Source organism: Hyperolius riggenbachi, chromosome 3 (assembly GCF_040937935.1).
Source record: "Hyperolius riggenbachi isolate aHypRig1 chromosome 3, aHypRig1.pri, whole genome shotgun sequence".
Taxonomy (NCBI): domain Eukaryota; kingdom Metazoa; phylum Chordata; class Amphibia; order Anura; family Hyperoliidae; genus Hyperolius; species Hyperolius riggenbachi.
In genome coordinates this window covers 263,042,435-263,067,792 of record NC_090648.1, presented here as the reverse complement: position 1 = coordinate 263,067,792, position 25,358 = coordinate 263,042,435, and the positions used below count along the sequence as shown (strand labels likewise).

General features: G+C 43.8%; 1 protein-coding gene across 1 annotated transcript in view; it reads right to left on the bottom strand.

The window, feature by feature from the left end:
- PRKAR2B (protein kinase cAMP-dependent type II regulatory subunit beta) overlaps positions 1–24,501 on the bottom strand; it is a 154,965-nt gene extending 130,464 nt beyond the window's left edge. The window contains exon 1 of the mRNA XM_068276278.1: positions 23,212–24,501. Coding sequence (XP_068132379.1) covers positions 23,212–23,476 — 265 coding nt within the window. The 5' untranslated portion in view covers positions 23,477–24,501. The remainder of the gene's footprint in view (positions 1–23,211) is intronic.
- Positions 24,502–25,358: the final 857 nt, after the last annotated feature.

The following is a 25,358-nucleotide window of genomic DNA, read 5'->3' as shown; positions in this document are numbered from 1 at the left end:
TAGGCAAGTCGAGTTCACTCAAGAGTTCACTTAGATCCATAGGATGGGTGTACAGTAATGGAGGTGCGTGAACAGGTAGGAGACATAAGGAGGAGGACCCTGCCCAAAGGCTTACAATCCAGAGGGAGAGGTGGGAACTAAAAAGGTAGGGGACCAGAGTTCAACTGCGGGTTTAGAGCACTAGTGAGTGGGGGTAGGCCAGAGTGAAAAGGTGAGTTTTGAAGGAGAGGGAGGTGAGGTTGAAGGAGGGGGAAACCATAATGGGGGAGGTAGGGATTTCCATAGTGTTGGAGCAGCTATTGAGAGGTCCTAGAGGCGTGCATGGGATTGGGTGATGCGGGGTGCAGTCAGGCGAAGTTCATTGGAGGAGCGGAGTGAGCGGCTAGGTGTGTACCTCTGGGTAAGATTAGTAATGTAGGTTGAGCAGGTTTTGTGGACAGATTTGTAAGTCAGACACAGTATCTTGAATCTGATTCTGGACTGGATAGGAAGCCAGTGGAGGGATTCACAGAGGGGAGCTGCCGTGGTGGAGCGATGGGAGGAGCAGATAATTCTGGCTGCTGCATTCATGATGGACTGCAGTGGGGCAATTCGGGGTCATAGGGAGACCAGACAGAAGGAAGTTGCAGTAGTCAAGGCGGAAAATTATGAGGGCATAGATGAGGAGTTTGGTGGTGGCAGAGGTCAGGAAAGGGCGGATCTTGCAGATGTTATGGAGGTGGAAGTTGTAGGACTTTGTCAGCTTTTGGATATGGGGGGTGAAAGACAGTGCGGAGTCCAGGGTGACAACCAGACAGCGGGCTTGAGAGGTAGGGAGAATGGTAGCGTGGTTAACAGTGACTTTCACATCTGGGAGCGTCAGGGATGGCCGGGGTGGGAAAATCATAAATTCAGTTTATGCTAATTTAGCTAATCAATGGGTTCAGAGCCTGTATGTTCCTTTTTGCATGAGTGCCACACTAGCATGAGATGCTACATCATCATGTTAAGGAGACGTTGCTAATCTAGTGCATACCGATACCACACCCATACAGCTCTATAGCCCTGTTCACAGTGGTGCATTGTAACAGATAGCGTTATTCTAACTTGCTGCATGCAAGCTTTGTATTAAAGTGTACGTCCAGTCTCCATTGCAGTTCACACGCAGTGCGTCCGACTTCTGCGCCACCATAGACCGTAATGTTAAACGGTCTATAGCGACACACAGGGATTTGACAATTCGGGCGACAGTAATAGCCGGGCCCTGAATAACATGTCTCCCCCGAGTTGCTACAACTAGGAGGGGAAATAGTATTTAACGTATTCCCAGAGTTTCAACTGAACAGCGACGAGGTAGTGCGTACTGCTTCCCAGCACCCTCTTTGCTACAAGTACTGCCACACATTATAGAGGGTAGAGAGACATATTCCCCCTGCTTGATAAGGTTGGAATTATAGTGTAAAGCTGCCCATACATCTAACAATGATGGGCAGATACGACCAAGAGACAAATCTCTCTCTTCATCAAAATCTGATTAGAGAGAGATCTGTCAGCTGCTCATACACAGGTAATGTATAAATGCACAATACAGAGCATATACATTACATACATACAAAGCGCAAGGTGTTTCCTCGCTCGTCCTGATATCGATCGCCGTTACCGCTGTGCACCCAATTTAGCAAGTCGCCCCGACATCTTGCAGCATGTCCCACTGATTAATGCGACCGATTTTGGCCCGAAATAGGTCACATCGTCGATGGGGCTTGCACTTGGCAGCACCAATTTTCATCCGATTATAATAATCAAATCGGATGGTCGATCGGCCGCCAAGCGGCTTGATGTATGTATGGCCACCTTTATGGAGAAACACTGTTAAATATAAGTAAAGAGAAGCAGTAAATACATGAGAAAGACCACATTTACTTACGGTAAAGTCTTTTCCAGTAGTCTGAAGGACAGCACCCCCTCTTGAGACTTGTCTCTCCTCCCCACAACTGGATAGGAAGCTAAAAGATAAAAAATTTGCATAGCAGATATGCGGCAGCATAAATACCCCCCAGCTCACCTAGAGCCTTCAGTTATTAAAAAGATTATACGGACGTATGCCCATAAAAAATAAAACAACCCCAATCTGTATATTTACCTTAATACTTCCCACGCTGGGTGGGTCGCAGGGGTGCTGTCCTTCAGACTACTGGAAAATACTTTACCGTAAGTAAATGTGGTCTTTCCCAGGACGTCTTTCAGGACAGCACCCCCTCTTGAGAGATAGACAAGATGAAATCTTAGGGTGGGACGACTGCCTGTAGAACCCTTCTGCCAAAACTTAAGTCTGCACTGGATAAGACATTAAGCCTGTAGTGCCTGACAAAAGTATTTTGACTGGACCAAGTGGCCGCTCTGCAGATCTGTTCGATGGATGCACCAGCCCTCTCTGCCCAGGATGTGGATACACCTCTTGTTGAATGAGCCTTGATTGAAGTAGTAAGTAGTTTACCCTGAGATCTGTAAGAAGTAGTGATAGCTTCTTTAATCCATCTGGCCAATGTAGCTTTGGAGGCTTGTTTCCCTCTAGATATTCCCCCAAACAATATCAACATTGAATCAGATTTTCTCCACTCCTTAGTTCTTTCCAGGTAATGAATTATACATCTTCTTACATCCAGACAGTGTAGACGTTTTTCCTTCTCATTGGTCGGATTAGCACAAAAAGAAGGTAGAAATATCTCCTGAGATCTGTGGAATTTAGATACCACCTTAGGGAGAAATGCGCTGTCTAATTTCAGTGTAATTCGATCGTCTGAAATAATACAGTATGGTTCTTGAATCGATAAAGCCTGAAGTTCCCCAATTCTCCTGGCTGATGTTATGGCTAACAAAAAGGTGGTTTTTAAAGAAAGAAATTTATCGGATATCTCTTTTATGGGTTCGAATGGTGGTTCACACATAGCCTGGAGAACAGTATTTAAGTCCCATGAGGGAATTCGAGAGCGAACTATTGGTCGAATTCTTTTCAGAGCCTGAAAAAAACGGATAAAGTATTCTTCTGCTGCCAGTTTCCTTTCCAGGAAGACACTGATTGCAGATGTCTGAACCTTCAAGGTACTGACACTCAATCCTTTTTGTAATCCCTGTTGAAGAAATTCAAGCACTGACTTAGATAAAGATAGATCTAAAGATCTCTCTTTACACCATTTTAAATAAACTGTCCATGTCTTATTATAAATATTCCTAGTTACTTTTTTACGACATTGTATTAGGGTTTCGGATAACTTATCCGAGAATCCCCTTGCCTTTAAGATTCTCCACTCAGCTTCCATGCTGTAAGGTGAAGAAGTTGAAGGTTTGGGTGAAAGGCTATGCCCTGCTGTAGTAGGTCCTGTCGATTCGGAAGAGTAATTGGCTGATCTACTGTCAATTTCTGTAACAACGTGAACCACGGCCTCTTTGGCCAACAGGGGGCTATCAGGATCATGTGAGCTTGATCCTGTACAATTTTGTTCAGAACCTGTGGAATGAGTGATATTGGGGGAAAGCTGTACATCAGCTGTGTTCCCCAATCTATTGAAAAAGCATCCACTGCCCAAGGTTTGTCTAGGGGACGTAGTGAGCAGAACTTCTGACACTTGGTATTCGCCTTGTTGGCAAATAGGTCCATTTCTGGGGACCCCCATCGATCCCTGATTTCCTGAAATACTGTCGGATTTAGGGACCACTCGTCCTGCATCAGAGGAGACCTGCTTAAGAAGTCCGCCAACTGGTTGGCTGTACCCTTTAGATGTCGGGCCTTTATGGACATTAGATTCCTTTCTGCCCAATTCAGAATTTGTCTGGTTTGGGACCACAGTAATGAACTCCTTGTCCCTCCCTGGCGATTTAGGTAAGCTACCACGCTGCTGTTGTCTGTTCTTATCAGCACGTGACACCGCTTTATGTCTTGACTGAAGCTTTGTAGAGCCAACCATACAGCTTGAAGTTCCCTGCTGTTTGATGACCTGGCTCTCATTTTGTTGGACCACTGTCCTTGAGCTGGACGACCATCCATGTGTGCTCCCCAGCCCCACAGACTGGCGTCCGTTGTTATCACTGACTGAGATGGATAATGCCACAGCCGACCTTCTGATAGATGTGTGAGATCTTGCCACCACATGAGTGAGACCTTTACATTGTAAGGAATGAATACTTTCTTGTCTAGAAATTTTAGATCCCTGTTCCATTCTGTCAGGATCCAAATTTGCAAAGTCCTGGCATGGAATTGACCCCACTGAATGGCCGGAAAGGCAGAAGTTAGGAGTCCCAGAACCGCCATTGCTTTTCTGAGGGAGATGTAGTGGGCCTGCTGGAAAGAAGAAAGAGCATTAAGTATTGCAGAAACCTTTCTGTCTGGTAATAAAAGCTTTTCACTAGTAGTGGAAATATTGAATCCTAAAAATTCCATGAGCTGGGAAGGAATTAGGGATGATTTAGACCAGTTAATAAGCCATCCTAGTGACTGCAATAAGGCCATAGTAGATTCTAGCTGTAATAATACTGAGTCTCTAGACTGTCCCCAAATCAATAAATCATCCAGATAACTAAGAACAGATATGGACCTGCCCCTGATAACTGCTAATACTTCCGACAGAATCTTTGTGAAAAGCCAGGGAGCAGAAGAGATGCCGAAAGGTAGAGCATTAAACTGGAAGTGTCTTACCTTTCCCTCTAGGTGCACTGCGAATCTGAGAAATTGTTGTGAGTTCAGATGAATTGGAACATGCAGGTATGCATCCTTTAAGTCCAGAGATGCTAGGAAACAATCTTTCTGTAAGAGAGTTATCACAGAGTAAATATTGTCCATTCGAAATCTTCTGTATTTTATTGACTTGTTTAATTCCTTTAGATTCAGGATAAATCGAAACTCCCCCTGAGGCTTTTTTACCAGGAATACTGGGGAGTAAAACCCCAACCCCTGTTGACATTTTGGAACCTCCCTGATTACTCTTTTCTGTAGTAGAGAGGATATTTCCCTTTCCAATGCTAGACGCTGCATAGTGTCTTTTAGGATTGGACAAACAAAAAACTTTTGAGGAGGAATCTGCAAGAACTCTATGCTGTACCCCTCTAGAATTATTTTTAACAGCCACTGATTTTGAAATGTTTCCTGCCATCTCTCGTAAAAGTGGGTAATCCTTCCCCCCACTGGGATGCTGGCGTCATTGCTTATTAGCCTGGGTAGAAGAACGGGTGGTAAAGTTTGGTTTACCCTTTTGTACCTTATAGGGGGCCCATCTTTTCTTGGTAGTGGACTTATTATCAGACTCTGGCTTTGTGTTGGCACGAAAGGAACGTTTAGACGGAAAAACTCTCCTTCTAACAGGAAAGTTCTTCTTGACGTCAGCCGTTCTGTCTAATGTCTCGTCTAACTTAGACCCGAACAGCAGTTCTCCCTCACACGGAATTCCACATAGTTTGGCCTTGGAGGAATTGTCTCCCTTCCATGTTTTGACCCACACTCCACGTCTAGCCGAATTGACTAATGCAGTAGTCCTGGCAGTAAGTTTCACTGTGTCGTCTGCTGCATCAGTCATATAATTAGTGGCATTAAGCAGGTTAGGAAAATCTTTTAAGATTTCCTCTCTAGGTACTCCTGTGGCGATTTTATGTTGAGTCTCCATTAACCAGGTTCTAAGGGATCTACCTACAGCCGTAGAAGCCACTGCCGGTTTGAACGTAAGTGAGGAAGACTCCCACGCTCTCCTTAGAAGATTGTCGGTCTTTTTGTCTATCGGGTCCTTGAGGTGCCCAAAGTCCTCAAAGAGTAAATCTGTATTTTTTGAAACTCTAGACAAAGCTGGATCAAGTTTCGGAGAGGGACCCCAGAATTTCTGATCCTCAGCGGAAAAAGGATACCGCCTGTTAAGGGTCCTTGGCCAAAAAGCCCGTTTCTCAGGGTTATCCCACTCCTTTCTTATCATATTTTTTAGGGAAGAATGAACCGGGATAACCGAGGAATGAGGATCAGATAAGCTCTCATACATGTGATCCAACAGAGATAGAGATTTCTTCTCTGTCTCGATGCCCATAGTATTATGCATGGCAGATAATAGATCATTAATAAGATCAGGTGAAAAAGCGAATTTTTGATTTTTGCCAGATCTTTCTCCCCCCTCATCCTTAGAAATTTCTTCAAAGGATGAAATTTCTAACTCTCCCTCAGATAATTCAGATCCCACCGATTCCTCGGCCCTTCTCTTCCTAGAAACTGCTGTGGGAACTAAGGAAACTAGAGGGGATCCTGGAGGAGGAATAGGATCCTCAGGCTGTGCAACTTGCTGTGTTTCCAGAGGGCCCGGGGTAAAGGATGATGATGATGCTATGGCGGAATCCTTGATTTCCTTAATAGCTGTGGTCATTTCTGACCTCATCCATCCCATTAGATCCTTAAATATCACAGGAGATTCATTTTTCACTATTTTATCAGTGCAATGGTGACATAGTTTCCGGTTTGAGGACATCTTTGCATTGCATAATGGACATTTCCTTTCCCCCTTAGAAGAAGATGTAGAAGCAGATGCAGATGATGCATGGTGCTGGGAACTTGGTTTATCCTTTTTAGGCTGCAATAAAGCAGAATATGGCCTAAATTAGTGAAGTTCTTTAGACAGCACCACCATAAATATATGTACATACATACACCCCTGGTGTTAGAGCACCCCTGTGCCGCTTACCAGAGAGGGTTCAGCGCCAGACTCGGCAGATTGCAGCGGAGCAGGGCCTGCAGCGTCCTCCATGTTGCCAGAAGTGGGAACATGTACTGCTACACATTTAAATAGTGTTGGGTAATTACCTGATTGCCTTCCAGGTGCGCCGAATTGCCCCTGCAAATGACGCTTCCTACTTCCGGTCACGCGGGACGCAGCGCGTGACGCACTTCCGGTGTATTGCCGGAACTTCTTTTTGCGCGCCCATGCGCGTATATAGATGCTGCCAAGTTGGAAGAAGCCTCCTCCACGCTGCCCGAGCTGCACGCCGGCTCCCCTGACCAGCTCCAACTGCAGCCAGTAACAACGCTGCCCCTGCCGCCTGACAATGATGGCACTTGCGGAGGATCTCCACGCGTTCCGTCCGGGACAGAAAAACAACTGAAGGCTCTAGGTGAGCTGGGGGGTATTTATGCTGCCGCATATCTGCTATGCAAATTTTTTATCTTTTAGCTTCCTGTCCAGTTGTGGGGAGGAGAGACAAGTCTCAAGAGGGGGTGCTGTCCTGAAAGACGTCCTGGGAAATATATGTGTTTTCAACAGTTACAGTAGCCAGGGTGGACAAGTAAATAAAATTGGGGTTGATTCACAAAGCTTACTTATTTTTCACCTTAACCCTCCTGGCGGTCTATTAAAAACCGCCAGGGGGCAGCGCAACCTTTTTTTTATTTATTTATTTTTTTAAATCATGTAGAGAGCCCAGGGCTCGCTACATGATAGCCGCTGCTCAGCGGCATCCCCCCAGCCCCGCCGATCGCCTCCGGCGATAGGTGATCAGGAAATCCCGTTCAAAGAACGGGATTTCCTGTAGGGCTTCCCCCGTCGCCGTGGCGACGGGGCGGGATGACGTCACCGACGTCGTGACGTCTAAGGGAGTCCCGATCCACCCCTTGCCGCTGCCTGGCGCTGATAGGCCAGGCAGCGCAGGGGTCTAGGGGGGGGGCTGTCTTGCGACGCGGATAGCGGCGATCGAGCGCGGGGCGGCGGCGATCGAAGTGCTGACGCAGCTAGCAAAGTGCTAGCTGCGTTCAGCAAAAAAAAAATTATTCAAATCGGCCCAGCAGGGCCTGAGAAAACCTCCTGCGCGGCTTACCCCGAACGTAACTGTTAAAGTGAACCTCCAGACTAAAACTTGACTCAGCAGCACTGAAAAGGCCTGGTGTGTCTTTAACAGTTTCACAGCATCAGAACTTTGTTTCTCTTATACAAGCCTCATTTTTAGCTGCACAGAAGAAAACTGCCCGGGCATCTTTCCCCTGATGCTGTGCAAAGCATGATGGGATTTCTGATGTTGTTATTCTCGTTCTGCTGTTTTGGTGCAATTTTTTTTTTTTTTTTACATTTTGAATTTGACATTTGAAGCCTAGGGTGTGCAGCTGGGAGGGGTGATCAGGACACAGGACAGTTGGAACTGTGTCTCCTGCTCCCTGTCACCTCCTTTCAACCAAAAAGATGGCTGCCCCCATGACAAAGATGGCAGCCCCCATGAATCACAAACATTTGCCTGTTCTTTTAAAAAACAGGGTGGGTAAGAGATTATATTACCTATCTATTCTAATTAACATAACTAATGTAACTTAATGACATTATGTTTGTTTAGGCTGAAGTTCCCCTTTAAGGAGAGCTAATTAGATAAACCATGAGTTAAGTCAGTTAGGGCTGGTTCACACTGCAAGATTTTTTTTCTAACCGCTTGTGATTTGAAAAGCTCTTGCTAATGTAATGCTATGTGTGTGTTCTCACTTAAAGAGAACCCGAGGTGTGTTTAAAGAATTTTATCTGCATACAGAGGCTGGATCTGCCTATACAGCCCAGCCTCTGTTGCTATCCCAAACCCCACTAAGGTCCCCCTGCACTCTGCAATCCCTCATAAATCACAGCCATGCATGATTTATGAGGGTTTGCAGAGTGCAGGGGGACCTTAGGGGGGTTTGGGATAGCAACAGAGGCTGGGCTGTATAGGCAGATCCAGCCTCTGTATGTAGATAATATTCTTCAAACCCACCTCGGGTTCTCTTTAAGCTATGTATATTTATAAAAATCCCCCATAGCATTGCATTATTTATTTATTGTATTTATAGAGCACCAACATATTATGCAGCGCTGCATTAGCAAGAGTTTTTCAAATCACTAGTGCTTAAAAAGCTCTTGCGGTGTGCACTGCCTTTAAGGAGTGAGAAATCATGAGTTAAAGAGAAACTCCGACCAAGAATTGAACTTTATCCCAATCAGTAGCTGATACCCACTTTTACATGAGAAAAATAATGATTTTCACAAACAGACCATCAGGGGGCGCTGTATGACTGATTTTGTGCTGAAACCCCTCCCACAAGAGGCTCTGGTACCGTACGGTACTCTGGGCAAACTGTCACAATGTAATAATGTTCAGACAGGAAATAGCTGTCTGTTAAAGCCAGACCAGCTAGAAACAGCTCCATAATCTGCCCACAGTAACAATGTCTCCATGTAATACAAGTCAGAATGTGAATCTGGGAGAGGAAAGATTTTACAATGAGCAAACACTGACTAAATCATGTATACATAATTATTGTAAAAATGAAGCACTTTTTTTATTACATTATTTTCACTGGAGTTCCTCTTTAAGTCAGTTAACCTCCCTGGCAATAAGCCTGACACAGTGTGGGGCTAGCCGCCGCATGTGAAAGCATCGCTCCGGGGCGTCGATGAAGTCATGACGTCATGTCCGATTGTGATGCTAATTGGGAAGCTGCGGCTCTTGTGGGATCGAGGACGGGTGAGTGTTGCCAGCGGCGATCGGGGGGGGGGGGGGGGGGGCGAGTGCTAGCTAACATAAAAAACAACAACATTTAATTAAAAAATCCCTCCCGTGGACACAGCCACTTAAACTGCGTACCGCCAGAGAGGTTAAAGAAAACCTGAACTGAAAATTAAAAGTCAAAATAAGCATACGCAAGTCATACTTACCTCCCATGTAGCTACTCCTCAGTCTCTTTCTCTCCTCCATTTTGAAAATGACCATTACCCATAACAGCTTTCTGGTCAGCACACAGTTAAACTGTAACATCACCCACTTGAGCCATAGAGAAACATGGACATTACCTGGTACATCAGTTTTCCTCTCAGCTATAACTGACAGCAACTGATATTTTACTGACAGCAACTGATATATTTCAGATCTGATAAAATATTGTCAGAACTGGAAGGGATTATTGTCAGAAGAAAATGGTGAGCTTCTGAGAGGAACTGATGGCAAGGTAACTATGTTATGTTCATTTGAAGTTACCTCATGTGTTTATTCTAAATATTTTTACTCAGTACAGGTTCTCTTTAAGGAGAGATAAATTGTGAGTTAATGAGTAAGGTGAGATAATTCAACAGAAAAGCTTTGCGAATCGAGCCCATTATTAGAAAACACTGGTCACTTCTACTAAAGGAGCCAGGGACATCAGAGTGCATGCGCTAAGCTGCGGTAAGTAGAATAATGTGTAAAGTCTTACCCACAATAAGTAAAGCAAAATGCAATATATTGCATGCAATGCATTATGCTCAACTCATTGTACATACTTTATGCATGATATTTTGCTTAACACACTTTAGTGCATATACCCCATATTCCCAGAAAACGTATTTATAGAACCGTCACGAGGCCAAGAAACATATACAGCAAGTATGTTGTTTTTCTAGAAAACCAGATACAACAACAAAATGGTGTTTGGTGTGGAAACAGTATAACGTATAGGGTTAGTGAGGAAAGAGGAGAAGAATATTACAGAACGCAAACTGTCTGTTACAGGGAGAGAATGACAAATCTATGAAACCATTACATGTGAGAACAAATACTTAGTGTACCTTGTGCAGTATGTAGGCCGCACTACATGAGCTCTAAAAATAAGACTGGCAGAACATGAAAAAAATGTTAACAAAAGGACTACAGACATATAGCTTGTCGGATCATTGTGGGGGAAAAAAATGAAAAACAACTGTACTAAGCTAGAATGTATAGGATTTTAAAATAAAAAAAAAAAAAAGTTAAATTTACAATATAGCCAATAAATTAAACAAAGAATGTGGTAAATAAATACACTCTCTAAAAACACTTAAGCTGGCCATACACTGGCCCGATTTGCCGCCGTTTCGACAGCAGATTTGATCACTGGGATCGAATCTGCTGCCAATCATTCGCGCTACACGCCGAATTTCGATCCATTTCGTCCGATCCTGTCGGTCGCTCCGTGCGGAAAATTACCGTCGACGCAATAGAGAGGCAATACATTACCTGCTCCGCCGGCGCGACTGCCCCCGCTGTCACCGCCGCTTCTTCTCCGCTCTGGTCTCCGGCATGTTTCAGTTCCTCCTGCCCGGCAGGAAGTTTAAACAGTAGAGGGCGTTCTACTGTTTAAACTTCCTGCCGGGCAGGAAGAAGTAAAGCATGCCGGACCTGGAGACCAGAGCGGAGAAGACAGCGGAGACTTGGGGACTGGAGTCGCGCTGGCGGAGCAGGTAATGTATGCGTGTATGCGGGCGGGGGGAGCGGCGGCAGCACCACCACCACAACAGATTGTGAACGGTTTCAGGCTGAAATCGGTTCACAATCTGTTTGCAGTAAAGGTGGCCATACGATCCCTCTCTGATCAGATTCGATCAGAGAGGGATCTATCTGTTGCTCGAATCTGATGGCAAATTGACCAGTGTATGGCTACCTTAATACTGGTTTGACTAAAAGTAGATTTTGACTTAAACTGTTTTATTACTTAACAATGCTTAAAAACAAGAAGAGGATCGAGAGCCCAATATGGTGCAATATTGTCAGGTAAAATGAAGAGTTCAATACAATTTTATGTATATATACTCACAAACACGGATTACCCATAGTAGGCCTGAACGATTTTAGGAAAAGATTGAATCCCACGATTTCTGTCAAAAATTGCGATTTCGATTCGATTCACGATTTTCTTCAAAACCAGCTTTAGCACTAAATTCACAATGTACACAGTAACATTTACAAACATGCAGTGACAGAAAATAACATCATACTATCAAATTGGTGGTATAATGTCACTGTCTGTCATGTTTGTAAACCTTACTGCATTATGTGAATTTAGGTGAGAGACTAGAGAAAAAAGGTGGAGATTAGGGAACGCGTGATCACAACGCGATAGCCGCAAGACTACTGGCGGTAGGCCCTAACACAACAGAACCACAATTTGGCTTATGAGATAGAATTTATCATGCATATTCTGTGTGTATGCAAGATGATGTGTGCTTGGCAGTGTGGGCACTGTGCATTTGAGCTGATGTGACTGTGAGCTGGACTGTGTGATTAGAATATATATATATATATATATATATATATATATATATATATATATATATTTTTTTTTTTTTTTTCTAATCACAAAGTACAGCTCACAGTCATCTCAGCGCAAGTGCACAGTGCCCACGCTACCCACACTGCCGAGCACACATCATCTTGCATACACACAGAGTGGATGAGGTACATACAGGGTGTCAGCGTGATCTGTCTGATGTACGAACTCTTGCCTGACAGTGCTGCCACCCACCCAGCTGATGATGCGCTAGGCTAGGCGGAGGGAAACGGGGCGAAAGCCTGTGGGGGGAGTTTGCCGTCCGCCCAGCTGATGAAGTATTAGGCTGGGCGGAGCGAAAGAGTGTGAGCCTGCAGCAGCCACCCGCCCTCCCAGCCAATGACGTGCTAGGCAAGGCAGAGGGTGATGACGTGGGCGCCGGTGGAGGTGGCCACAAGGAAGGAGATAGTTGGAGCCGCTAAGTCGCCGCTACGGAGCGGCAAGCGGGGGATAGACTGCCGGCCTGAAATGGTACACTGCTGCACAGCAGGGGGGGAAATCGTGAGAAATCGCCACGTTCGCGATCACGGAATCGTCATTTCCGTGATCGCGATTTCGGTCTAAAAACGATAAATCGTTCAGGCCTAACCCATAGGCAACCACTTTAAATGCAGATGGGGAGCATTAGGACCTTACCCCACTCAGGTTAAGAAGTAGCTCTCTGTAGATAGTAGATGGGGATACACCCCTCCACCCAGGGTGGACTAGAAGATCAGCAAAAACTCGGTAAACAGAAGCGCCAGAGTAGAGTAAAACGTTTTAAAAACTACTTAAAAGCAGAGGGGGATGTTAAGGTAGACTTACCGGCACCTCCCTCTTACAAAAAAAAAAGAAAACTCACTTGAGTCTCGATAAAACAGAATTGACAAATTATTTATTCAACTCCACAAATGCAACGAGTTTCCCGGGCATGACCCCGCTTCCTCAGGCAAAAATGGGAGCACAACTCAGTGGGTCAAGCAATAGGTTTTAGCGCCTCTGTCCGCCTCTTGACAGAGGCGCTCAAACCTATTGCTTGACCTACTGAGTTGCGCTCCCATTTTTGCCTGAGGAAGCGGGGTCACGCTTTTCTTTTCTTTTTTTTTGTAAAAGGGAGGTAAGTCCACCTTAACATCCCCCTCTGTTTTAAGTGGTTTTTAAAACGTTTTACTCTACTCTGGCGCCTCTGTTTACCGAGTTTTTGCTGATATTACTTAACAATACACATTATAACACTTTTAGGATGTATTGTAATTGGTGAGGGAAAGATGTTCTTTTTCAGTTCAAACTTTAAAAGACAAAAGACATAGGCCTCAATTCATAAAAGGCTGTGTGATTACAAAAAAATCTGGGCCTTAAAATACTGCATTTGGTATTGTAGACTTTTGTGTGCTAATTAATAAAAATGTCCACAGTTTCGGTAGAAGTTCAGTAATTTATCAGCTTCAGTTGACAAAAACCTGTTTGGTAACAGCAGAGCAGTGTGGATTTGTCTCTGTTTCGTTACAAGCTGTTCCGTGCAGTGAGGGCATTACATTACAACCTATCAACATCCAATCAGCGGGACTTGCAGGGGACAGGGGCTGCTTCTATTGGCTCTGCTCTTGTCAGTCATAGCTCTCTCTACTTTTGTGAGTGATGGCTGGCTCCGCACAGTCTTCGCACTGTTTACGACAAACCAGAGGTGCCAGTAATGTTTCTGGGCTTTACCGCTTGTTGTAGTCTTTATGAATTCATACTTACTGACATGTGTTGAGGTATTTACTGCACAAGTAGGTAATTTACCTCACTGCTTGGTAATTTAAGCTTTTCATGCAGTAGCAGCCTTTATGAATTGCCTTTTTCTTAAGTGCTCAGTAAAGTTAACTGTTTTCTGCATTACTGTATGTGGAAATGCTTTATGAATCGAGGCCATTTTCTGTCCGTTTTACAGACTGCATAATGGACATGTCAACGGATCCTGTGTTATTAACAGGATCCATTCAAGCATAATTTTGCAATGGATCTGATGGATCCATTTTGGTAAGCAGAATGCAAAATTGTAACTGCATGATTTTTCTGGACAACATTTCCCAAAGCCTATGGTGGAAACACATCTGCTCTAAACTGCAAAAGGACAACGGACCAGCAGAGTGGATCACTATCTGCTCCCGCTTGCTATTGAAGATCTATTGCGCTGAAGATCTGACCCGCTTGCTATTGAAAATACTATTTTTTTAATGTAATGTTTAACCTCCTGGGCGATAATCCCGAGCTGAGCTCGGGGTATATCGCGCAGGAGGATTTCTCAGGCCCTGGTGGGCCGATTTGCATCATTTTTGTTTTGTTACACGCAGCTAGCACTTTGCTAGCTGCGTGTAACTTCCGATCGCCGCCGTTCGCCGCCGATCCGCCGCTACCCGCCATGCCGCGCAGCCCCCCCCCCGGACCCCCTGCGCAGCCTGGCCAATCAGTGCCAGGCAGCGCTGAGGGGTGGATCGGGACTCCCTCTGACGTCACGACATCCATGACGTCATCCTGCCCCGTCGCCATGGCGACCGGGGAACCCCAGCAGGAAATCCCGTTCTAAACGGGATTTCATGCTTACTCTGATCGCCGAAGGCGATCGGAGTGGGTGGGGGGATGCCGCTGCGCAGCGGCTATCATGTAGCGAGCCCAGGGCTCGCTACATGATTTAAAAAAATTAAAAAATTTTAAAGAAGTGCTGCGCCCCCTCCTGGGCGATGCAATTGTATCGCCCAGAGGGTTAATGGTGCTATGGAGACAAAGGCTTGCTCTATGGGTAAGTGGATAACATTTTTTTTTATCAAACAGCAAACTTGGGCGCCCATGACCGGCGGAAGTCTGAGCACCGCCATAGGCAATGTGGGGAAATTTGGGCACCCGCGGAGCCCAATAAATATCAGGTGCCCGCAATACAAACTATAGCTGCAAATTTGTAGCCGTATTCTGCATTGTAGGCAGCCCCGATGCATTGCCACAGGTGCTCAAATCTTCCCACATTGCCAGTATTTAATTGCGAGCCCAAAATGTTTTTTTGCAGCAGATTGAGTGAGGGCGGGACAGATGTTTGGGGGGGGGGGGTTAAGGTTAGGCCTGGGGGGTGAAGGTTAAAGTTAGCCATGCTGGGAGATACAGTTAAGGTTAGGCGTGGGAGAGTACGGTTAAGGTTAGGCGTGGGTGGGGGTGGTTAAGGATAGCCATCTAGTAGAGGGAGGGTTTGGTGTGAGAATAAGGTTAGGTTTAGCTGTAGTAAAATATCAGTATCTATTACCGAAATTTTACTATCGTCATTAACACTGCAAGAGTAGAATATCACTTAATTTACTGATGTTCTACTATCAACTATTTCTAGGCACCCTCATTTTTGAGTGCCATTTTTTTCATGTACGCCAGAGAAGATAAGGCTTAGGGAGAAGGAAATGCTGTTTTTTTATATTAAAATTGAAATAATATAAACTATTGAAATGTTGAAATATTACAGTACTTACCGTATATTAGAAGTAGCCACTAAGTGATGTCTAGTGGTGAAGGAAGCTTGTCAAAAGCAATATAAATTGTACACCAATACACATAAAGCAGCATCCTAAGGCTTAAGCTAATAGTTTGAACATATGGTGTGAACTGGTAATTATTGCACCGGTATCACAAGCGTTAAATGAACAACTGAAACAGCTGGTAGAAAAAGTGTGAGGCAGGCCGATAATTTACTTGCACAAGGCGAGTTTTAACTCTTGAATTTTAACCAGGCTCACATTATCACAGTTTCTAAATTATTAATCATTTATGTATGGAATAAAGTACTCTAACACATATCACCCATATGTAAAATTAGCAGCAAGAACTGCATCAAAACCTTTCCTATACAGTATTTTACATCAATTTTTCATATGACTATTGAGGATTTCAGTACGAACTGCTTTATACTGGTAGGTTTTCCAATCATGAAATGGTCCTGCAAGCTTGCCTCATTTATGAGGCCCTTGAGTAGGCACGGCAATCCAGGATTTCATCTTCTCCCTCCTCAAGCGCACGTGTTTTTCATTTTTTATTTTTTTATTTTTTAAATTGCACTTATGCTTTATTCTAACTCCATTCACAATAATTGCAATTATTATTAGAAATTGTTCTAATTATATGAAGAAATTGTGATATTCATATGTATCAATGTCCTTGTTATTCCTGTCTAAAGCTACTTACAGAGGTAAGAATTTTGTCACTTGAGTGATTTTAAACATGATCATTTGTGACCCTCTTCCTTGTGCAAAAATCTAAAGCCTCGTACACATGTTAGATGGAACTCCGCTGAAACGGCTGATAACTGCCTCTGCCAAGAATCTAGCGTATGTACTATTGCCCCCAATGCCCCCTCATGCCTCAGCCAGCAATAAGCCGAGCAGATCGTTTCGAAAGCATTGTTCTCCCAATTCACCCTGCTATGATGTCACTCCCATGCCAATTTGTTGGCCCTCCACCCCGTGCATAGCAACAGAACACCTCACTATCCTGCAGGTTAGCTACACGTCTGTACAGCCTTGACAATGCAAATGTTGCCCGAAGGATCGAGGCCCAGCTAAGAAACATGCTTTGTACGTGAGTACAAGGCCTAAAGCCTGCACATCTCTCACACAATGTGCTTTAGCTAGCCATCATGGCAATTCACAAAATGCCAAATGGGCGCATTGTTCTTCCTGCCATGGACACCGTTAGTTTGTCATACCCATCCTAACTTTAAAAAACTGAGCTGGTTGTTCAGCTACAGCCAAGCAGCATGTTTGTACAGAGATCTTTTTATAAAATTGAAAAACAAATATTGTTCATCTGAACATGCCGGTAGCTTTAAAGACTACTGTCACAAAAAAAATTGTAAAATACATGTGTTCCCATACATACAGTATAAGATGTACATTTGTTCCAGATTAAAATAAAATATAACTTACTTTTTTTGGTGCTGTCACCTACAGCATCTAGTATTATTGTGGCAGGACTAGTCCAACTCCTTATGGGGGATTTCAGGAATTCAAAAGGAATTCCTTTATTTTCAAAAGCACTCCCTGGACACTAGTGGCACAGTCCAACTGCCAGAATAGTGTGCAGTGATTAGACAGAACATGGTGATCTTTATAAAACTATTTTTACATTTACTTGTATTAAGTTGCTCGCTTCAAGCAGAATTATTGCAAATGCCTTCTGTTTTAAGAAGGCAAATTACACTAAGCATTGCTTCTTAGTAGGAGGGCTTTTCGGTTTATTTTATTCCCCTATACTTTCCTAGTGGTTTGGGTCACCCCGAGTTGCTTGGGTATTCTGTTGTACTGGTCCAAGCCCTATCCCATAGAGCCATATCAATTGAGGAACATATATACATGAGAGGTTCATGCCACTGTACAATGATGAGATCCAGCACTACAAGTACATTATAGTAAATGTGTGGTTTGAGACATCACTAAAATTGGTACACGTAAAGCTACTACTGATGAGTCGAAAGATTTAGGGGTCAAAATTACTTCCCCTACGATAACATATTTAGGTCTTAAAATACATAAGGACCCCCACCAACTTTATACCGAAAACATTTCACCGGTGATCACCAAGGTAATTGCGCAACTGGAAGGGTGGGCATTCATTCCACTAAGTTTGGTCGGGAGAGCGGCCCTTCTCAAGTTGATAGGTTTTGGGAAATTGTTATATCCCATGCAAGTTCTGCCTTTGTTGCTCAGACATAAGGATGGTAAATAAGCTAAACAGGGCTTTTACCAAATTCAAGAAAGCATGGGTTAAATTAAATAAACTGCAACTACCCAAAGTGCATGGGGGTCTGAATATTCCAGATATAAGGCGATATAACCTGGCTTGTCTAGCCCGACATGTACGAGATTGGGTCTCAGAGACCAGCTCCTTCTCCAACTATGCAATAGAAAGTGCTAAAGCCGAGCCCTGACATCTTAGAGGTATTCTACGCTCAAAGTGGTAAGCCCTTCCTGCTAGAATCAAGCAGACCAACTTATGAGAGACACGATTGTGATGTGGAGAGAGCTTCGCAAATTGTTTAAACTACCCTGGTCAGTGTCAAAGTACATGCCACTTTGGGGACAGCCAGGTTATACCCCCGGGATGATGCATGAGGCGTATGCAAAGTGGGAAGATCTTGGTATAATAAAATTGGGGAATTTTTTTACATTTAGTAGACCACAGATGGTACACCTTCAAGGAGATGCAACATATGTTTTTTATATCCCCCAATAGCTACTTCATGTACACCCTGCTTAGATCATTTGTCAAGGCGAATCTTTCAAATATAACCACTATAGCCACCCTGACCCCTTTTGACAGATTTCTAAATCCAAGAAAAATATCCTTGTCAGAGCTCCAAGGCGCTTTGGTTCAACTGAATGTCACCCACAAGATCTCACTTAAAGTGGACCCAAATTAAAAATACTAGATTTCAGAAAAAAAAAAAAAATTTCTAAATGATAATAATAATAAATAGCAGCGTTTTTTCAGCTGCATGATGACAAATATAAAATATTTTACATTTATTGGAGGAACCCCTCCCTTCCTTTCATATTCCCGGGACAGAATCCGGCAAACTGGTGGAGTAGGTGGTGTCCGGCAAAGGAGGAATTGCTAATGGCTGCCACCTGTATAACCCTAGTTATGGAAAGAGAAGGATGAAAAGCATGCACTGAAATGCTCATAGGCTTGAAGGAGTGTTTAGTTATCTTTGTATGTGTCATAGTGGTGCAACTAAATATTTTGAATAAAAAAAATGTTTGGCTTGGGTCCGCTTTAATTTTAAAGGATGGGAAAAGCACCTTGAGGTGGAGCAGCTGGGGGAAAACCTAGTGGAGGGGAATAACACTGTCAGAAAACTTATAGTGAGTGAGAAATGGAAAGAATCTCATTTGCTTCTGATGTTTAAAGCGAAATACGCATTCGACATAAAATACAAAACTCCTCCAATGAACTACACAAATGCCTGTCCGAAATGTAAACTCCAGAATGCCGACATATTTCACTTCCTATAGTCATGCCCAAAAATTTAGACTTTTTGGGATGAGGTTTCCATTTTTTTGCAGAAACTTTGTAAGAAATCATTATCACGAACACCTCTACTTTAACTCTTTCATTACTCAGAAACGAAACACAGGATGCATCGACAAGTGTTTCAATCCCAGACATTGCACACCTTACCTTCTTAGCTGCAAAAAAAATCAATCCTCAACAGATGGATATACCCTACTCCCCCCTCCATACAAGAGCTGCATGATGAGATGGATAACATATTTAATGAATTTGGAGAGACTTGATGCTACCCTTAATGTTGACAAGGGAACCAAACATTTCTTTAAGAGATGGAAACTGTACATTGCTTTGATGATCCCGCCAGAAGAGATTAACTCTTTTATGGAACCTTTCAAGTACTCTGAATAGTATGCTTACCAACAATTGCTTGGTACCTTGGGACCGCTTGAAATAACATAATAGTTTTTGCCTACGCATGAGGATTTTCACCTGTCCACTAGCTAAGAAAACGTATGGCGATGTGCCACTTTCTTTTTTTCCTCAATGTAAAACTTGTTTCAACCTTCTTGAAAAGGGGAGAAATGGGGGGGGGGGGGGGGGGGGTTGGGGAAGATTGTAAGATGCTTTTTTTCCTCATATATTCCATCTTCTGTTACTGATGATGTATGATGTTGTGCATCTAGCATGAGACATTATCTTCTGTAATCACCTGTTTTAGGACTGATGTTGTATATAATCCGAAAATGTCTAATGGTTATTTTTGATGGAAAAAAACAAAACAAAACAAAACATTTAAAAAAAAATAAAAATTGGTACACGTTCATATGATGAATTACAACTAAATAAGAAACAATAGGAGGCTTGCCCTTGCAAGCATACAATCTAGAGGGTAGTGGGTGGAAACCATAGGGATGGAGACACAGGAGTTAGCAGAAAAATCAGTGAGCCTCCATTGCGACCTACAATAAATTATAGACTTGTCTGAAAAGGTGCGTTTTGAGAGTACATTTAAAGGTTTCCAAGTTCAAAGCATGATGGACAGGCCGAGGGAGAGAGTTCCAGAGGAGAGTGGATGCTTGTGAGGATTCCTGGATATGGAAGTGAGAGAAAGTGACGGAGCTAGAGGACAAAAGGGTCTACTTAGAGGAGCAAAGGTTCCGGATGGGATGGTATCTGCAGATTAATGAGGAAATATATGGAGGTGACAACTTGTGTAGAGCTTTGTATGATAGTATGAGGAGTTTAAACTTGATCCTTTGGGTAATTGGTATCTATTGGAGAGATTGTCAGAAAAGGACTGTCTCAGAAGAGTGGGAGGAGAGGTGGATGAGATGGGCAGCGGAGTTTAGTAGGGACTGGACAGATGTCCATCTTCTTTTTGGTAGATTATGGATTAGGGTGTTCCAGTAGTCAAGATGGGATATTATAAGAGCTTGTACAAGCATTTTGGTTGCCTCTTGTAAAAGGAAGGGACAAATTCTGGAAATGTTTTTGAGATGGAAGTAACAGGATATATTTAATGGGTTAAAATTTGGTCTAAATGAGAGCACAGAGTCCAGAATTAACCCCAGAAAGCAACCTTAAGAAGTTGAGGTTATTGGGGTGTTTTCTACAATGATGTTGGGAAGTGGGGGATATGGAACAGAGAAAGAAGGTGGAAATATCACGTTCAAGTTAAGTTCTAGGAAACCGTTGACATGAATGTAGGTACAGCAGACAATTGGGGACTTAAGATAATAGTGTGGAAATGTCGGGGGCTGAAAGATAGATTTCGGTGTATGGGCACAGAGGTGATATTGAAAACCAAAAGAGCTTAATATTTGTCCCACACCATGAGTGTAAATGGAGATGAGGAAGGGTCCAATGTAATTTCAGTGAGTATAGCTAAGTACACATTTAACATTTTTGATATCCAAACTTTTGTGATCTTTTTTGGTGACACTTTACTTGCAATTCCTGTATAGAAATGATGCTCGGGGTCTTGGCCAAAGGTACGTTCTGTGTTACGGAGAGGAGGGAATAAGAGCAGTGGACACTCTGCATACACTGCAATAGCAATTGGCCAAGGATTTTCCAACACAGCCATTTGCTGGAGAGAAAAAAGCAAGCACTGAAGAACACCTGCACACTCAGCAAACTATCACCTAAAATGATCACAATCCATGATTTAGGATAGTGAAAATCTACTGAATGTACATGGAGTTAGATATAGGGGAGCACACACACATAATAATATAATATATAATAAATAGTAAATCAGGGTTGTCCAAAATTTTTAGGCCAAGGACCATATTGCCTTTCTTGAGAGTGCTAGGGGCCGAACTAGCGAAATTAAACGTGTTTTTTGTGGTTTGCAGTTAGGTACACTATGCCTTTTGTAAGAGGAAACATTTCCACAGGAAATAACTCATATACTCATATACCATGTGCAGTTAAGCATGGTCCTTTCAGTATGAAGGCATAGTGCGACCTGGCACAGTGGCAGCTGCTTATCAATGGCTGTTACTGCTGCTAGCATAGAGGCTGCTGATAAATCTGTGGCTGCTACTGCTACATTGGTGGCTGATAACCTACAGGCAAGTAAAGGAGGAGGCAGAATGGTGACATAAGGTGACCCCTGCATATGACAGCACAGGCCGGAGGTTTTGGGCCATCTCCACCAGGACCTCAAGGCACAGGAACAGTTTTTTCCTCTCAGTTAACCTCCTGAACTCACTGCCTCTTGTACTTCCTTCCCTTCCTAGATTTTCACTGTTACCGACAATTGTATTTACACTGCTGTGTATTATGTATATTGTGTTACTCTGCTGTACTTGTAATTGTGTTACTCTACCAAATACTGTGTGTCCTATCTCATACTCATTAGTCCTGGATGTGCCAAATCCAATTCCGGGAACGATCCAGTTCTGCTTGGCGAATAAAAGTGACTCTGAGCTACAGCCTGCGCGCCACATGGAATTAACAACTATAGGGAGCTTCAGGGGCCACCAGAAAAGCTATGGTGGGCTGCATTTGGCCATAAATGGTTTGAAGCATTATAGAAAAGTACTTTGGGGGAAGTAGTGTGGTTCAAAAGTTGGGGATAAAGATGTTTAAAAATACACAAAACATATATCTGATACACCACAATTGTGAACAGATCATATAGTAAACAAGAAATGATTTGCTTATCATTGACCTATTTACCCATTCTGTAAGACAGGCTGGCACGTCTCCAAACCTGAATGTTATTTTTGATACAATAAGCGGTATATTGTATCTTATTTGTTCTTAGATGATACATGTCTCTTTGCTGCACTCAGGCCTCCATTCATTCTGTGAGATGTTGCTTCCTGTGATTGGCTGATACCTTGCACACATCCTGTGAGAGGGAAACGCTTCAGCCTGTTTCACAAATATGTGAAACTAAAACAGCCGATCTGCTATCTTCCCCACAGTTCATTAATAAAACGAGATGCAACAAAACAAGAACACAATCCACTATTTTACTGCATGCTTAGCAAAACAGAAATAGCAGTAGCTCACCTCGTGTGCATACATGAAAACCGACATACACACTCTCACACAGATGTGTATGAAAACTGGCATTTTTTCAGATGCTCAAACATCCACCCTCCATTTTCTCAGCATACACGTTAAAAGACATACACCTGTCCTCTAATGCCACCACCACCACCCTCCTCTGCAATACAGCAAAGCCTGCTTTTAACTCATTCAGTCATCATTCATGTCTGACACATGTGAAGAGCTTACCAACAAGTATTTTAGAAAACTAGCTTATCATAAAATGCTCTGCTTGGAAAGCTGCTATGACAAGCACACAGATTGTCCTGTCATGTATGACAAATATTGTGTAATGAAAGGCTGTGCGGCCATCCAAAGCCTGAATGGTTTCAATCACAATTCTTCTGCAATTTCTATTTACAGATGCATTGTCTCCTTTCCATTCTCTGCAGAGAAGCTATAAATGTAATCAGAAATCATACTGATGGACAACACATTGAAATTAAATGACTAATCCAGTTTTGAATCTAATAGGATATATTTGTATGCAACATATGCAATAACCACACCATTACAATGAAATAGCAGGGAACAATAGAAACAAAGGGGGGTCACCATTATAAAATGACACTCACCTACAAACTCCTCGTCATCATCATCTTCCTCATCACCATTTTCACTGTCAGTCTGCATGGGTTCTTCAGCAAAGTTGACCCCTTTGGAGTGTCTGAAAGGCAAGTCCATGCCATGACTTAGGGTAGCCCCCTGGCCCTGTGATTCCTTCAGCTGAGTGAAATACTGCAGGGCGAATTCCAGCAGGTCTTCAGGCTGCTTCCTCAGCACCTCCACTGTAAAGCTCTGCAGCAGCTCCGTCAGCCCCTCTGGGATTTCTATACTCATTCCTGGGGCCAATGGTCAAATTAGGGATTTAGGCAACAAGTGAAAAAAATTAGGATATCAATCACTATACAAAGCAATGGGCGTGGAGGGAAGCGTCTGCTTATTTATAGTAATGTGGAATTTCTGGATGGTGCTCCTCTGTGGGCAGACACACAATGACAAATTGTCCAGGTGAGGATTGTAGAAATGAACAGACACATAGGGGGTGCCGATGAGAAGATACAGCCACTGCAATAGATTCAGTGCTCTAGAGAAGAATGAAAATGATCTCTGGAAGAGAATGAGTTAACTAATATAGGCACAACATTGTATCATAGGTATTGGCCTGTCAATCCATGAATGTGAGGACTGGGGAATTGCTGATGCTTATCATAATGAACACACACACATACATATGAGATGCCCAGGGTCAGTGTGTAACAGTGTAAAAGAAAGGAAATGCAGGTTAATCATGAGCAATCAGAACAATAGACAGGATGGGAGGCCAATAGCTGAAGTGATTAGTCCACAGAGCAGGATGACACAAGCTGCATCACAGGTTAGTGCTGCAGCCACATAAATCCAGACAGTTGCCTGCAGGAGGGAAGACAATCCAGGGGATTTGGTCCTGCTTCAGGAAGACACAGACCAGTGCCAGAATACTGTGGGGAAAGAGGAGGAGACACTGATCCAGGAGTCCTCAGTTGTTGAGATCTCCCCTTTAATTACATCAGCGATGCAGATCACCTTCCCACGCCGCAGCTCGGAGTCTTCCCAGGGAGCCTGCTCCCCAGCAAGAGACAGTCAAAGGAAATCCGCGGGCGGCAACAGCAAACACTAGATCAGCGGCTGGCTGCACCTTGCACTCTCAGTCATCATTCTAATGCGAAAGAGGATTGGTCGCTACGGCTGACTGGCTGGCTGGCTGTGTAATCCTTTCTACAGGGTGCATTAGCATGTGCACGCTCTTGCTGCAAGTGCAAATCCGGCTTGAGGTTCAACACTGCATCCTCCGCCTCCCGCAACAGCCACCGCAGCAAGAGGAGCTCGCAGCGCCCATGTGACCCCTGGAAACCATGACAACCAACTATCTCTGTGTGATTGCGTCTACTAGAGATGGGAAGTTCGGATCTTTTCAATGATCCGGATGATTCGAATCGGATCATTGAAGAGATCCGGATCTTTGATCCGAATCTCGGATCATTTTACTACTGGAAGCATTCGGGGGTGAAATGAACAGCAGGACAGGTCTGTGGACAGGAGAAGGGGAGGGAGTGGACACACAGAGAAGGGGAGAAGATGACAGAGGGCAGGGAGTGGACAGAGAAGGGAGGAGGGACGAGCAGAGAGCAGAAATGTTTGCACGTTAATACCCACATGCTGCAATCATATGCTTTATGTCATATATTTCACCTATATGTTCATCTGTACACTTTGAAAGAAAAGGTCGCACAGTGAAAGAAAGCATTCCCAGAAGATAAGTGCAGCTGTTTAGTGCCGAGGTGGAGGAGGATCATTTTGCCCTGCAATCACAGTGCCTGCAAAGTTACTGAGCTGTGCTGAGCCAAAAGCTTCCAATGTGATCACTGTGCACAACTACGGAACAGCCAGCCTATAATGGGCAGCACATTGCAGCCAGTATGTGTGCTCTACACATATCTGGCAGTGGCACCCATGTCCCCTCTCTCTCATCTACCTGTCTCCCTGCAACGCTGCCTCCCTTCCAACAGAGCGATCCATCTCTGCTCTGCTTCCAAGACCCCGCTGCCCGCTGAGAGGGGGCGTGTCGCTCCTGGCCCCGCCCCTTTTGCGATCCGAATCACTCATTTTGATGATTCGGATGATCGACTCATAAAATAGATTCGGATCAAAGATCCGAATCGTTCATGATCCGGACAACACT